The sequence below is a fragment of the Sturnus vulgaris genome, chromosome 5 (genome assembly GCF_052056855.1).
Source record: "Sturnus vulgaris isolate bStuVul1 chromosome 5, bStuVul1.hap1, whole genome shotgun sequence".
In the NCBI taxonomy this organism is placed as follows: Eukaryota; Metazoa; Chordata; class Aves; order Passeriformes; family Sturnidae; genus Sturnus; species Sturnus vulgaris.
The window spans coordinates 70,598,520-70,613,989 of NC_142247.1; the positions used below are offsets into that span (position 1 = coordinate 70,598,520).

Genomic DNA, 15,470 nt, shown 5'->3' on the forward strand with positions numbered 1-15,470 from the left:
TAGTCTCCTAGACAATATAAAATAGTGTATGTGTCTGTCTCTACAGTCTGTGGATCCCAGCTATGTGAGTTAGTTCCTGCCACAGATAAAGTTTTACTGTGGCACTTATTACATTGATTTTTTTTTTTCTCCAAGTGCTGCAAATTAAAGAAGCTCTCCTATGAAAATATCTATTTAACTCAACATTTAAAAAAAAACCCCAAACTTCATTAAATCCTTTCTTGCAGGATTTCACTGGAAATTATTCTTTTGATTATGATACACCTTCTTAAGAAAAGGTAGAGATACAGTTGTCCTCCCAACTACAGCTTTATCAGCATGCCTTCCAGAAAAATTATTTTTCTGTCTAATGGCACGATTTAAACCAGGCACATTTTCTGCACTTTTTTTTGTTCCTGTCTCGTATTTTCCTTTTTTCCTTTGAAACCTGCCTCTCCTATTGGCTCCTTCCCAATGCCTTTCTTCTGGCTGCATCTCAAGCTTGGCTGCTTTTTCTCATTTTGTCTGTTTCTCCTGTTGCTCCTTCCTTGCTGGGCTGCTGCAGACGTGAGGATCCCTCCACACAAAAGCAATCAGTCTGACTCTCAGCACTGCACACACAGGTAAAGGATGCCTGTGAGTATCAGCAACCAGGCACAGTGAGCAGCCAGGAGCAAAATCTTCACACACTGGCAGGGCTTTAACTCTTCAGACTGCTTGAATACACAGGACATTTGTTTGTCGTGGAGTGGTGGTTTCCTAACCAGCTACACTGGAAAAGCTCTGTTGAAAAGATAATTTCTGCTTTAAAATCATTGGTGCAGCTGCTAGAATGAGGGAGAGTTACTCTGTGGGGTTAAACTAGAGCTGGGGAAAGGCAGAAAGGTCAAACAATGACAACAGTGAGACCTGTGTTACCAAAATGGCAAAGTGGATACTCCAGGATCCCTTTAAAAGCCCATCACATTCTGATTTACAAAGAGAGACTGGCTTTGTTTAACCCTTGGAAAACCAGAGATGGAAATCACCCTGGTCTGAGATCCACGACTTGCTACATTCAGTTCTGGACCACAGGCACAGAAAGCACTGCCAGCCTGATGGGTCAGTGATAATTTTTAAGTTCTGATCTATTTCCCACTGGAGCTCAACACTAATGCTTTTTGTCACCCTGATGCTTAATGCTTTATACAGTTACAATTCCAGCACTGGTAGAACCTAGACACAAAAATGTGCTCTTTTGATTAGCACCTTGCTTCACCAGCACCCCCAATTCTCATCAATTCAAATGAGATTTGCAGCAGCTACCACGACATGAAAAAAACAAGAGATGTGCTGAGATGAGCTGCAATTTGACAACTGGGTTTCCATGCTTCCAGGTGGCTGGAAGCATCAGGTTTTGGTAGGTAACAGGTCCTAACATCACATCAGCAGCACAGAGGGAAAAAGGCAGGACTGTAAGAAGATCAGCAATTTTATGCTTTGATCTGACAGGGAAATAAAATGCTCTGACAGAAAAGGCTACAAATAAATCTGTATTTGCAAACTGTGCCAAGAACTTGTCCTGACTCAATGATCAGAAATATAATGCCAATGCTTGAGCACACATTACCAGGAATGAAAGACAACAAAATTTAATGCCTGGGAAAAATTACATTTGTTCCCAGATCGTTTTCAAGGGAAAGGAGCTGAACCTCTAGGAATGGGAGTGAAGTGGTATGAAGCAGAGGATAGAAAAAAATGCAGCTGCAACTGCAGAGAAAGTCTGACTCTCTAAAAGCTACCCTTCTCCCCACAAAATATCTAAATTACTGGGAAGACACTCTCGTGTCTTCTCCCTCGTATCCTGCTGACATGCACCAGAACAATTAGAGTGTAAGAGAGGAACAGGGGTCTAATGCAATTATCACAGACTGAACAGTATTGCACACACAAAACCAACGTGTTTTCTTCAGTTTTCCAGACAGAGAAGCAGTGATCGACTGCCTGTGACTTCAAAAAGTCACAAAAAGAGAGCAGTTGACAAAGTGGTTATTAAAAAGAAAATATATTATTTTTTCTTTAAATGAAATGATAACAAGAGGCATCAAGTGCAGGTAGAGATTAATTCCAGGAAGCTTAAAAATAAGGATATTGTGGCACATGCAGGATTCACCTCTAACTTTTCTTTGTTTTCATCATGGAGAATGGTACATGTTCTTATAACATCAGGACTCTCAACATAATCACAAAATGTAACAGTGATTATTATTAGCTGTGGAGAAGTATCTGGGCTTTCTCAGCTGGCCTAGTTTCAGCACATAGTGTTTTGCTGCAAATGCAATCAACAAATTCTATGAAGTTGATTTATTATTGCAAAATGTATGCTCTCTTGCATTAAAGCATAAGAAATAAAGCATGACCATCATGTTTTGTAACAAATTTATTTTTTTCTCCTTTTTTAATCTGTCTTACAAGTTTACCATGACATTTTAGTGACAACAGTGCTAAACTAACTCAAAAACAAAAAGGAGACTAATTAAAAATAGGCAGACAGCAAACATCATGATATATTGGCATAAAATTATCCCTTCAGTGTCCTTTGTAAAAATACTGCTAAAAACCCAGCATTTTCCATGGCAATACTGAGTCAGATTGTTTTATAATATATAGAATTATATATGCAGATCCTCACAGCTCAAGCATTTGGTTAGAGCTTGCACTCCATATTTAAGGCAAGAAAACATTTTCTGTTTTCTTAGAACAAAATTTGTATCACTGAACTGAACTTAACCTCTGACTGACACAAATTACAGATCTTGAAAATTATTTGTCTTCCTCCCTTTCCCCCATAACTTTAGGAATCACTCGGAGCTCTTTCAGAATTTCTTACTGCTGAGTACAATGAAGGAGATGGCTCCTCTCAGGCTGGAAAGGCTTTCTGCTCCTATGGATTCTCTGGCAATGATAACTAAGACATCTCCCGAGCTGCTGGGCAGCCTCTGCACAGCCTGAACCACCACCAGTTCTGGAGTAAGTGGAAATAAGAAGTTGGTTACATGTGCAGAACTAAAGGACTGTTGGGAAGGAGGGCAGCAACACCTACTGGTCGTGGTGCAGACTGAACACTGCTATGGTTTGGTTTTTAAATAAACTACTGAAAAAAGAGGTTTTTCTCACGAAAACTTGTGGCTACATTATTGCTAAAATATATCAGCATTCATAATTTCTGACCCCTAACAGTAAATCAATATTCATAACTGAGCTGAACTCTAAGCTTTGATATAAAACAGGACGTAAGGAGTCCTGCTGATGATTCCTTAAAGTCACTGAAAGATTTACATCACACACCCTAATGTGCACAAAACCTTCCTCCATTTCTAATTATTGCCTACTCAAAGTAACTCAAATATTATGGACTGAACAATCTGAGCAGTCTCTTTTTTTTTTCTACACTATAAAATATTGCAAAGTATTTAAATGGCTTCTGCAATTTTTCATATTTTTACCATGCATTCCTTTAACCTCCAAAAGTAAGTTTTTCTTCCAAATTTTACTTGGAATAACACAGAACAAAACATATACAGCAGTTTTGTGATCCACCTCATCCCTTTCAAAAACAAACCACAGAACACAAACACCATTTTCAGAAAACACTTAATTCAAAATTAAAATGTCCTCAACTGTAAATATTTTAAATCAACTATAACAAATCTGCATTCATCAACTGTATTTAATGCTTCCTTTAAATTTCCATTAAAAAAATATTCATTTTTTCAAGTTGTGTGTACCTATAGGTCCTCTGATACACTACCCTTAGGCATCAGAAGTTTTCCTGGTTCTCATCCAACTTTGGAAATAATATCTTCTTGCTTCAGGTGTTAAAAGGATTCATACATTATTTATAAGGACTGCTAAAATCTGACTCCTGGATCTAACTTGCAAGAGAAAGAGTATAAAAAGTTACATATAGAAAAAAAAGAAAAAGCACAACTGTCCCCATTTCAATTTTTAGCCTCTCTTTGTGTATTGTCAGGCTGAGTCTGTAACTCTCCTCTCTCCCTCTCCACGTTCAGATATTTGTCTGCAGCTGCTTTGAACCTCGCTCAATTTGGCTCTTTTTGCATACTGTAATTTCAATTCTTGATTTTCCAAGGTAAAAAAACCCAAAACAATTGCAACACTGCTGGGCAACTTGTTACACTTCAAAGATGCCGGATTTCTCTGACAGAATTGTGTTTGTTTACCTCCTGAAAAACCAGGCTAAAGCAAGTAGCCAGAACAGGGGAGCTGAAATCCCCATTCACTTCTCAAAGTCTTCTTCCTTGTACTCTTCTTTTATATATGCTGTCTACACATATGATTTTACATTTTTTTTGCCTCTTCCTGGTTTGAGAGAATTCACCGTTAGATTTTTAAAACAACCCTTTTAACAAACTTCACAAGGGTGAGACTTTAGGATCTCCTTACCAATTTAAGAAAGTATTTCGTTTTGAACAGCAGTTCCATTTCCTGGGTTGTATTAAGGCAAGAAACACTGAAATGCTATTGATCTATAACACACAACTAAAGGAAACAGAAAATTAAAGTCTACAGAGCCTCAGAAATACTCACCAGGATGAGTAAGTCCTCACCTTGTAATTGGAATGAGCATATTTGTTGAGAACACACCAAGCCCAGTACCTGTTCCTCAGATACCTCTTCCTGACCACAATTTCACTTGCTCCAACTGGAGTACACAGCAACTGCATCCTTTAGCTGACCATGATGGAAGAAAGCCTGAACACACACTTTTTACAGCTTGCTAAATCACTGGAACACTGTCCCATGCCACACTTGCAGCAGCACAGCCATGGATTTCTTTGCCCAACAAGGTGATGTTGCATATGTTCATCCTTACACTTGGCAGTTTTTACACCTATTTCAACAGGCAGACTTTGAGACCTTAGTTCTTAAAAAAAGAGCAATATGCACAATAGAGAATGATATCCCTTCTGTCCCCACAAAATTCTAAATTAAGTATCTTTTGCAGGTTGCACCTGTTCATTACACTCTTGGAAAATTAAGTTCTTCTGTCTGGGATTTTTAGACCCACAACCTTACATATATTTATTTCCACACAAAGTACAGTTGTGTGCTGTTCACTATTCAAAGGGCAAGTCAGACTAGGTCATGTTTCTTAAAGGTTTATCTTATTAGCAATCAAGTCTCATATAGCAGAAAAATAGAGAAAATAAGTATGCTTTTTCCACTGCCACAGTTAAAATTCTCAGGCTAATTGCATCTTGTAGCAACTTGTATAGTTGGTTTCACTGTTTCTTCAACCTTTGCCTCTGTGGGATAAGAAAGGGAAGGAGCAGCAGGAACAGTGATTAATGAAACCCTAATCAACGTTAGCAAAGAGAATGAAAAGCCAGTACAATGCCTCTAAAATATTCTTACTTCCATATTTTAAAGCTGAATTTATTTTAATTAGAAAATGAGGTTTTTTGGTTTGGTTAGGTTTGGGTTTTTTGGTGAAATTTGTTACAAGTAAAGAGAAAGAGCTATCAGGAGCAGGAAATGCTGTGCCAGTTTCATCAGGCTTCCTTCTTTTACCTTTACCAAATTACAGAAGCTCTTTCAGGATGCATAAGGGGAAGACTAACACATAAAAGGTAATACAAAGCATTCATTCCCTCTGAAAACTTAAAATTTAGAATGCATTATTGTAACATGGGGTAACATGGTGAAATTTTGGCATGAGTTAATCTGGAAGGAAAGTAAAAACAGTGGAGAACAAACCTGCCACAGCCCTGCTACCTGTTTTGCAACCCTGCTTGGGTAACACCCCACAGAGGGTCTCTTCTGGCCTTTCCAAGCCACCTTCACAGGGCAGCACAGCTTGAGCTGCTGGGGGATGCCCACAAATACCCAAACACACCAAAACTAAAAGCAAAGGATTGATTTCGCACCTTCTTGAGAGGAGACAATAGGTGGCAGGTAGTCAGGGATGTACTCCTTCCTCTCTTCTGCATCCTTACTTCCCAGCTGGGGGAACTGGAGGACATTGTTCTTGCTGACAGGAAACGAAGGGATTTGATGTGCAAAAGTGACAGGTTCAATATTGTGGATGTAATCTTCCAGCTCATGCAGGTTAACCCCCATAAGCTTGAAGGCATCGCCTACGTCATCCAAAATTGGATCTGTGCGGCCATCTGCAACCAAAGAAAACAACAGAACAATGTTTTCACAGAAATCCAGGTTCAAAATTCAACCTGAAGACACTTCGAGATTACAGTCCCCCAGCTCAGCACGAGTAAGAGAGATGGATTTACTGCCCCACAGTTCTACCAGGTTTACTTTCAGAAGGGTTTTGTTTTGAGCCATCACTTTGTTTCAAATCATACCATTGAAGAACTGCACTCCAGGAAGCAAATCAAGCCCAAACGAGAGAGCAACAACAGGCAGCTTTACCTGGCAACAGTCAATTAACACCACATGACCCCCATATACAGAAAGTGCTCTTTATCAGTATGGAACAGATCAAACATTATTTCTCAACCTGGAAGAGGAACAATTTCATTTTTTTTAACTGACTGTAATTTACAGAGAAAAAAAGAAAAAAAAGTCTCTTGATATAAAAGTATCTTCACACCAGATACTTCACAAAGTATCTTTCCACCAGATGAAATCTACAGGATTCATAAAACTATGAGACACTTCATATACTGGCTAGCTACACCTCCTGGATAAAGGAGAGGAATATTAAGAAGTGGTCTGATGAGGGGAGAATATTTTCTACTATACTTCACAGGCTGATTTCCTGGGGTGCAACTTAAGTTTGATTCTACAGCAAAAATCTTACTTTCTTCACAAAATGCACAGTGAGACCTCACTGGCCAGGCAGTCAGCATCTTTATTTAATAGGACCTCCAAGAAAACAGTCCAACAGAGGATGCAGTTTGTGCTATACAATTAATTTGGCTCAAAGCTTTAAATTACATTTGTTGAAGTCCAAATACCTCAGTTTCCCTGACAGAGGAAAATCCCTTGAAAGGCCTCCAGAGGGAGAACTGGGCACTTGGCTTTGGCAGCCAAGGCACCACTTTGAGTTTCTTCCTAACTTTTCATAACAACAATAACCCAAAAACAATGCTGCAAACCCCAAACAAGATTTCTAATTCAATAAAATGATATACTGAATTATTACAATTCTGCAGAATTGGCTTATAAAGATATTGCATCCCTATATGACGATAAGCTGTGATTTACTTTAAAAAGTAATTATGGAAAAGCAGCCCGTGCTTATTGAAGGAACACAGTGGCGATTGTGGAGCCCTGGCTCCAGAGAATGGGGGGATGCTCTTTTGTTTGTCCTTTAACCTAATCTCTTCTTGGTTTATCTTGAAGCTGAGGCAGCTGAGTGGGCTGGTTCTCACCTCACTGTGTGAATTCCACCCCCCAGCCAACTCATGCCTGCAGGTACGTTTAGAAAATGAGAATTTTGTTCTAGAATTTCCCTTCTTAAGTCTTGCTGGGAAGATAAGGATAATATTGAGATTATGGGGTTGATTCTCAGCTCTTCAACACTGGCCTCTTGTGTGACTCCGGGCAAGTTTTGCTTGTGTTTTAATTCTCTCCATAGCTAAAACGGAGATCAGACCAAGTTCCTGTCAGCTGTACCCTCGTGTATTCGGAATGTGAACTCTGCAGGGTGAGAAGCACCTCAGAGCTTGTGTTTGTGTAAGACCTGTGTGTTTGTAGAAGTGCAATACCAGTTTGCTCTGCAAACTCCAGACTTGCACATAATTACATGAGGGTATCACCACCCCAGAGTAGTTATGAGATTTTTATACTTATTAGGGGGTGAAAAAAAGTGTGTTTTATGCTTAAAAAATTAAATTCAAATAATTGACAATAATTGCTTTTAGTTAGCTCTTCAGGCTATGAAGGTACCTGTAAACTCACTGAAGTATTTTCTAAGGTGTCAATATTTAACAGGTACAAGTTTGACAGACAGGCGAAAAGAAAAACTTGGGGAAAACTTTTCAAAGGTCTTTTCCTAGATCTGCACATTATCTTTTTAACGTCCAGAAAAGCGTGCTGACATGATTAGCAAGTGATAAATGCTAAAAAGGAATTCTTTCTACAAGTGCTTTTTAAGAACACGTGGCATAGAAGCAGCTACTAAGTGTAACTGAAGCATGGAGATATGTAACAACTGTACCATGAAACAATTATGTGTATTAGAAAGTGGGTTCAAAAGGTGACCAAAAAACCCCAAAGAAAATTCAACTTTCCCAGAGCTTTGACATTTGCCTCCAAAGAGACAATGCCAAGTTTTAAGTTTGATTGAAAGCTATTAATAATGTTTAAACCTGCAACTGTCAGAGGGATGAAAGGATAGAGCAGTTAACCCTTCTTTTCAAGAGAGTATCCTCAGTGATAAAAGTGTTTGAAAAAGTTTCAAGTCTCTATTTATATCTGTATTTAAAATCAAACCAGTTATCAACTGGAAATTATCACAGCATAAAAATGCATTAAATGTATTTCCAGGTTATTAATCAAATAAAGACTTTACACTTTTATTTCAACAGTTTAGCATTTCTCTTGTTCCTCTGGCTTAATAAAAAAAATCAGTAAAATAGCAGAAGCCAGACACATGAAAGGGAATGCTGACAAACATGTAACACACTCTCTCCTGGTGTCTCATTTAGTCTCAGGCTTTTTTTCTCTGAGCAAATGAAGCCAAGAAAAAAAGTTTAATCTGTGCATACTGAACTTATCTCATTATTCTTCACATATCTGTGCTATCCTCAGTTAAAAAATTCAGATGCTGAAGCCTCCCAGTAAAATAATTAATCTAATGTCACACAGCAAGTTGGTGCCAGATCACAGACACTTCAGAGCTTTGGTTTCCAGTCTCTTGCTGCTCTTTATACCACAACACTTTAAATACTTCCATTGCTCAGAAAGAGGTGGGAACAGTTTAGCCAGCAAGTTACAACTCTCCTCCTTATACCCCATGAACAGTGAACTAGGAAAATACCATTCTCACAAGCTTTCAAGCTGCATTATCTTCCCCAAATGGGAACTGTGCTCCAAAAGTGGTAAAGCTGTGGCAGCAGCAGAGCTAAATTAAGACCATTTGGTCTCAAAACAGCTCACCAGAACGTGTGGGAACAGCCGTGCAGCTGTGATACTCTCAGCTTCCCTGGGCATGAGAACAAGCACGAAGTGAGGAGGAATCTGCACAGGGAATTGCATCCCAAAAAAATGCTGAACTGAAGTGATGGGCAAAGAGAATCCAGGCAGAGGAGAGTATTTGTGTGGAAAGTTATCCAACTCTCAGCCCCACTGCTCAGCATCACCTGCAGATGAACCAACCCCTTCACAAGAAAAGCCAAATCAAACAGAACAAGGATGGAGCACTAAACTCCCCTATAAACAAGGGTTTGGGTTGTGGGGAAAAGGAATTTTTAGAGGCTCCTAAAGCCTAGTCATTTTTGTAAAAGTCACAAGAATTCCTCCAGCAAACAAGCTGGCCAGTGCTCATGCCATCCAAAGGCACTGTGAGGGGGTGTGTGGGAGTTAGAAAATTGTCTTACTTGCCTTAAATTCAGTCTCAGGAATAGCTGATTTCCTTTTGTCAAACTCACCCCCATCACCTCCTCCTTCCTGGCCCGAAGTTCATATGAATGAGTGAAAATCAGGCAAGTAAGTACAGGACAGAAGAGCTTTTAGTTTCATGCCAGGTTTCTCAGAGGAAGAAACTACAGTTCTGTAATAAATATACTGAGAAAAATTAATGAGTCACCACACACACAACATGTACACATGTTATAAATAGTTCAGCATTCCCCCTCACGGCTGCTGTAAAAGAGATTTTTTTTTTAGATTTTATTTTAACCAGCAAATTATTATGTATAGCTCCTTGGTATTCTAATTACAGGCTCTATCACAGATTCCTTGTGCTCCAGCACATCACACGAAGTTACTCCAGGATAACTGTTTCAAGGAGACAACACAGCTTCCATCCAGCAAAAAAGTCATAAGCATGCACAATAGGCTATTTAATAAGTATAGATACCTTACATAAAAGCATTTAAGTGGGGGAAAAAAGGGTCCTATTAATGTAGTTACAAGTCAGGCAAAAGTATTCTTGCTATTGGTACTTAGTCTGCTACTTCTCCCAGTAACTTCAGAAAAGTCAAGCAAAAAAACCACATTGTCCTTCTTTATATCAATAGCCAGTAAGAAGTTAACTAGCTTAAAAACATCAACACTTAAAGCTATCAGGACATAAAATGTGCACTTCAAATGAATGTTACAGGTCCAGGACAGATCCTTGTTACAAAGTCATTCAAGGACCAGCAGAGGGAATCAGCTCATTTAAACTGATCACCTAAATCTAATCTTTTGATAGAGATTATTACTGGTAAGAATGAAGTAACTAAAAACACCCCAAGACCAAAGAAAACATATGAGGTAAATTAGACATTATAAAGAAATTAAAAAATGGCTGATGCCAGGTGAATTCTCTCCTCTGTGGTAATTACCAATGAAAATATTGATCTTCTGTTTGCCTTCTCCCTTTGCTATAATGAAGTTTACATTAGAGACTGTGCAGACATTGGAGCAGTTTTGGAGCCAGGTGTGCCTTGGAAAACATTTTGCAATGTTGGCAGTTTTTCCTTCCAGTTATAATACTGTGCTCACCAGATCAGAACCTGCCTTTTAACAAAAATGCAGTTGCATTCATAATACCAATTTCAATATAGCCATTAATATTTTTATATGTATATATAATTAGTATGTAGTCCTGCAAGGAACAGAGACTTGGACCCAATTATCCACGTAGGTTCCTTCCAACTTGAGATATTCTACAATCCTATCCTATTGCATAAAAATAATCTTCAAAAAAACAGTCAAACAGTATGAAACTAAAGATCAACTTTTAAACTTTATTTCCTAACTGTTAGCAAATTTCAGGAGAAAAAAAAGATCACAATATATCCAAGCATAAGCTCAACACTGAAAATTGAAGGAAATCAGAGGAAAATCCTCCTCTAAATTCAAAAAGTTAATTATTCAGCTTATTACACTTCTATTGTAGCAACAGATAATCTAAATTTGTCCTGTTGAAATATGCCCAGGTGCCCTCAGTGACAGAAGTGGCTTCTATCTGACAGGTTCTTAGAGCAATGTGCCAGAGAAAAGAGAGTTCGGGGGATGTGAACAACTCCCGTCCTCATCCCTCCCATGAACTGCACCACTCACATAAACAGACTGGAAAATGAACTGCCTCACTGTGTAAAGAGGTAGAACATGACATGTTCTGTAGGTCTGTAACTCACCATCCCACTGCCAAGCTACACTAGCTAAATTCATGGCAAGCAAAGCAGATTCTGATCTGTCCTCATGGACAGTTCCCCAGTATAAAAAAACCCAACCTATACAATCCAGAGCAGATTACTCAAAGCACCAGCTCTGCGACTCCTCTATCAAACCACATGAAATAGGAGTGCAAAGCAAAGTGGTACCTAACAGGGAGCTTTCCCTTTTCACCTCTGCTTAAAACCAACAACAATAATGCAGAACTCTGCTCTCAGAAACCACTCTACATCAGTTTGTTTTGTAGCCTGATACCTTAATTACATACTCCAATACTGCTTTTCAAATATTTAATTTAAATTTGAGGATAAAACAGCACACAGCATATTGAATGGTGTTCCTTTGACAAGCTTTCTACAAATTTGAGCAGCATAAAGTACACGGATGGTTACTTTAAGAGGAAAAAGCCCTGATTTTCTCCCTGTAAGTTCAGCCTCTCCTCCACCCCCAACACAGCATTCAGAAACATTTCACGGCATCAAACACATCTCAAACCCTCTTTGCAAATCCTTTTGCCTTCTCTTTGCAGCCACAGAAGCTCCCATCAACTACAGCTACTGCAAATGCAAAGAAACAACAGCAGAAAAGTAATGAAAATCTTGAATGTAGCTCTCTTAATGGGATGTAACAGCTGGAACAAAGATCTAACCCAGCTGGGAGAGGAATCATTTTCCTCTCCAAGTGAGAGAACACGTGAGCAGCGATGACAGGCTTTTCACAGCGATACCACGGTGCCTCAACTACGTCAGAGTAAATCCATTCCGTTTGGAACACAAAGATTATGTCCCTCAGCTGACAGCCCTGCTAACTCAAACCCCACTGGTCTGACTCTGAGATAACGCCCTGACAATGAAGATGCTACAATTGGAATTTAATTAATTCTACTTATGCAAAACCATGGCAGAATTCAGCTCATTCATCCAGAGCTGGGTTTGTACAGTAACTTATTTTAGGAGCAAAAGGAAACAATTCTGAAATCGCAGGGACATGTCAGCTCAGTATTAAGATGTCGTTTTACAAACCTTTTTAAAGAAAGAAATACAGGGATTGTTTTAAAAGAGGTAATACCACAACATTGGCACAAGCACAGCATATTCCCCTTCTACTCAAAGAAAAAACAACAACAAAACACCAAACAAAAAGATTGTGATACTTGTGGTTATTCCTTCTCCATTCATAGAGGGGGAAAAATGCCTTTGCCCACTTTCAGTAAGCAAACCCAAAGCAAGAGAGGTATAACTGAGCTCCACAAACTTCCAATCCTCAGCACCAAAAAATTTATTGGCATCATCTCTGTCTTTTCCTCCCAGTCTCAGAAACACTGCAGCACAAGCATCTTCCCCAAAATTTGTAATAACCCTATGAAAGGACAGCTCTGTCCAAACCTAGGTGAGCTTCTTTTTCACCTCATAACTCCATCCTCCTAAACCCTTTCTGTTGTCTCCTTTAATTGCTTTAAAAATAATTTCTGTTGGGATACAAACTTCAGAGCTGCACTTGTGCTGCTGGGATACATGAGTTAATATTGCACAGTCCCATTTCCAGACTAACTTGCTCTCAAATTTGGAGAAAGTTGTACAAGTAAACCTATTCAGCCTGAGAAATCCAGTTTGCAGCACACAGTCGTTCCTAAGCTTGGGTACACTGGCACTGTCAGACTTGATCTCAATTATTCCTGAAATGATGAAGCAGAGCCAGGACCACGTACACTCAGCTCATCACTTTGCTTCATGGAGGATCCTTGCAGCAGTGAGAACTTCTTTTCCCTTCTTCAGAGAAGGGACACAACCACCAGCAACAGCACTTTCAGGCTGTGGTCGCTCCTCTCCTGACCAAGCCACTCACACTGTGCTTCCCAGCTCCACACACTCTCCAAATTCACCCCTGCAGAGGAATCCAACACACTCAGCCTTCACAGCTCCTTGGATCTTGATGCTGTATCCAATCCACCACCAGCTGAAGGCAACAGGTCTGTGATGTTCCTCTCACCTGTGGCTGTGACACCTCACTAGCACAGTTCCCACAGCTTGGACAGAAGTACTGGCAACCATTCCCAGTGATGCATTTCAGGGCTGCCATCCCTGTCACCTCTCCAGTAACCTCCCACAGGTCCCAGCACATTCTCTGAACTGGTGGTGGCTACAGTAGCCCCCAAATCCACCAGCAGTGAGTCACCTTCTCTCTCCCCAGCACTTCAGGCAATCAATTATCCATCCCAGCTCCAACCCCTGCCAGATTCAACTGCTCTGACTTCTGCCCCAGGGGCTCTCCAGGACTTTCCCCATCACAAGTACAGGACACATGGAGCAGCTGCTGCCCACGGTGCCACAACTCTCCAGCCTGCCAGAGCAAAGGGGAACATGTCCCTCTTGGCACAGGAGGCACAAGCAGCCCTGTTTTCCCAGGCACACAGCCTACATCCATTTCTCCAGGGTGTCCTTGCTCCCCTAAGTCCCTCCACTATGGAGATCTCCCTTAATTTCCTTCCTATTACTCACAGATCCACCAGGAGCACTGGCAGCCCCATCTCTGCACAGAAATCTCCCACATGACACCCTCCCTGCCCCACATGTAGGGCAGCAAAGGCCTCCACACACGCAGACTTGTGACCCTCTAACCACACAGACAGCCTGAGCTTTGCTCCACATTCCCCACAATATTTCCTGTGTTTAGACCCGGGAGTGACCCTGACAGTCACCCCTTCCCCGCAGATTGTCACCTCCCCACCCTTTCCTGACCCATCAGAACCCCTTCCTGGCACTCCCAGACCCAGCACATCCCTACCACCCTTAGCCCCACTGGCAGCATCACTGACCAAGCAAGCGACTGGACATCCTGTCTCCAACAGCCCGTGTTCTGCAGGTACCAGCAGGACACCCAACTCCTCAGTACCTGTACTGCAGGCTCTGCAGGGACACTCACAATCCCAAGGGACACACAACTGCATCCTCTACTGTAGACCCAGACCCAGCAGTGGTTCTCCCTTCCCAGCCTCACCAACACCCACATCCCACACTCCTGCAGGACCCAGCCACCAGTGCTTGGCACCGATTCCGAGGCCTCTCCTTTCTCTTCTCCCATTTGCTGTAAACTCACCCCTTCCATGCTCCCACCCCAGCACCACCTCACCCCAAATCCAGTGAGGCCCTGGGCATCCTGCCCCCACCATCACTTCCAGCTCCTTCTGTACCACCTCAATGACAGTGTTGGCTAACTCTAGTCCCCCACACATCCAGCCAAACCTCTTCCTCTGCATCCACATGAGGACACTCATACCTCATTCCACGTGCACTGAATTACCCCCAGCCCCAATCCACACCTTCTGCACACCACAATTCCCATGTGCAGCCCTGCCACACTCCCACATCGTGAGCACTACAGCTCCACTTCCCCCAAAAAACACGTTAGTGCATCCCTGCCTTCCCACATTCCCCATACAATGTCCCACAGTACCACTGCTTCCCTCTCTAGACAAACATTCCCAGAGCACCCCAGCAACAGGACTTCCAGGCACACCACTCCCTCCCCATGCAGGAGGGAGTCCAAGCCTTGCACCCTCCATCCTCAGCACTTCCACTTGTGCCAGAAAAGTAAACCCACACATACATCCCCACCTGCAGTGAGCCCCCACAGCCCCCAAAAGATGACCCAAAGATGAGCCACGACAACACAGCACCACATCTTCCCATGTACACATCCCACTAGGCAAAGGGGCTGCTGCACCTTCTCCCTCCAGTTCATCCCCTTCCCAGATTCAGAACATCCCAGCAACGGGGCCAGCAGTGTCCTCTCCCCATCCCCAGCACCCTGCACACTGCAGCCAGAGTGGGACAGCACCCCCATGTCCCCACACCCCAGATCCACTGCACAGAGCCTCCTTTTCTCCAACTCCAGCCCCTCAGTCCCAATTCCTCGCTCATACTCAGACCCAGTGCTCCACAGTCTTCCCTGGAACCAGGATCCCCTTGCCCCACTGCTGCCCCACAGCTTCCCTCCCCATCCTCTCAGTCCTGTGCACTGCTCGATAGCCTGGCTCCCCTTCCCCACAGCCCCAGCCCATGGGCTGATCCTCCCCAAACCCACACCTGGCACTCACTGATCCAATGACCCCAGCACTGCCCAAATCCCATCTCCCCACA

At 41.8% G+C, this 15,470-nt stretch overlaps 1 protein-coding gene across 1 annotated transcript in view; it reads right to left on the minus strand.

The window, feature by feature from the left end:
- The window catches only part of TAF3 (TATA-box binding protein associated factor 3), a 112,815-nt gene that overhangs the window by 95,805 nt on the left and 1,540 nt on the right, over positions 1–15,470 (minus strand). The window contains exon 2 of the mRNA XM_014884750.2: positions 5,910–6,152. Within this exon, the coding sequence (XP_014740236.1) occupies positions 5,910–6,152 (243 nt within the window). The remainder of the gene's footprint in view (positions 1–5,909; positions 6,153–15,470) is intronic.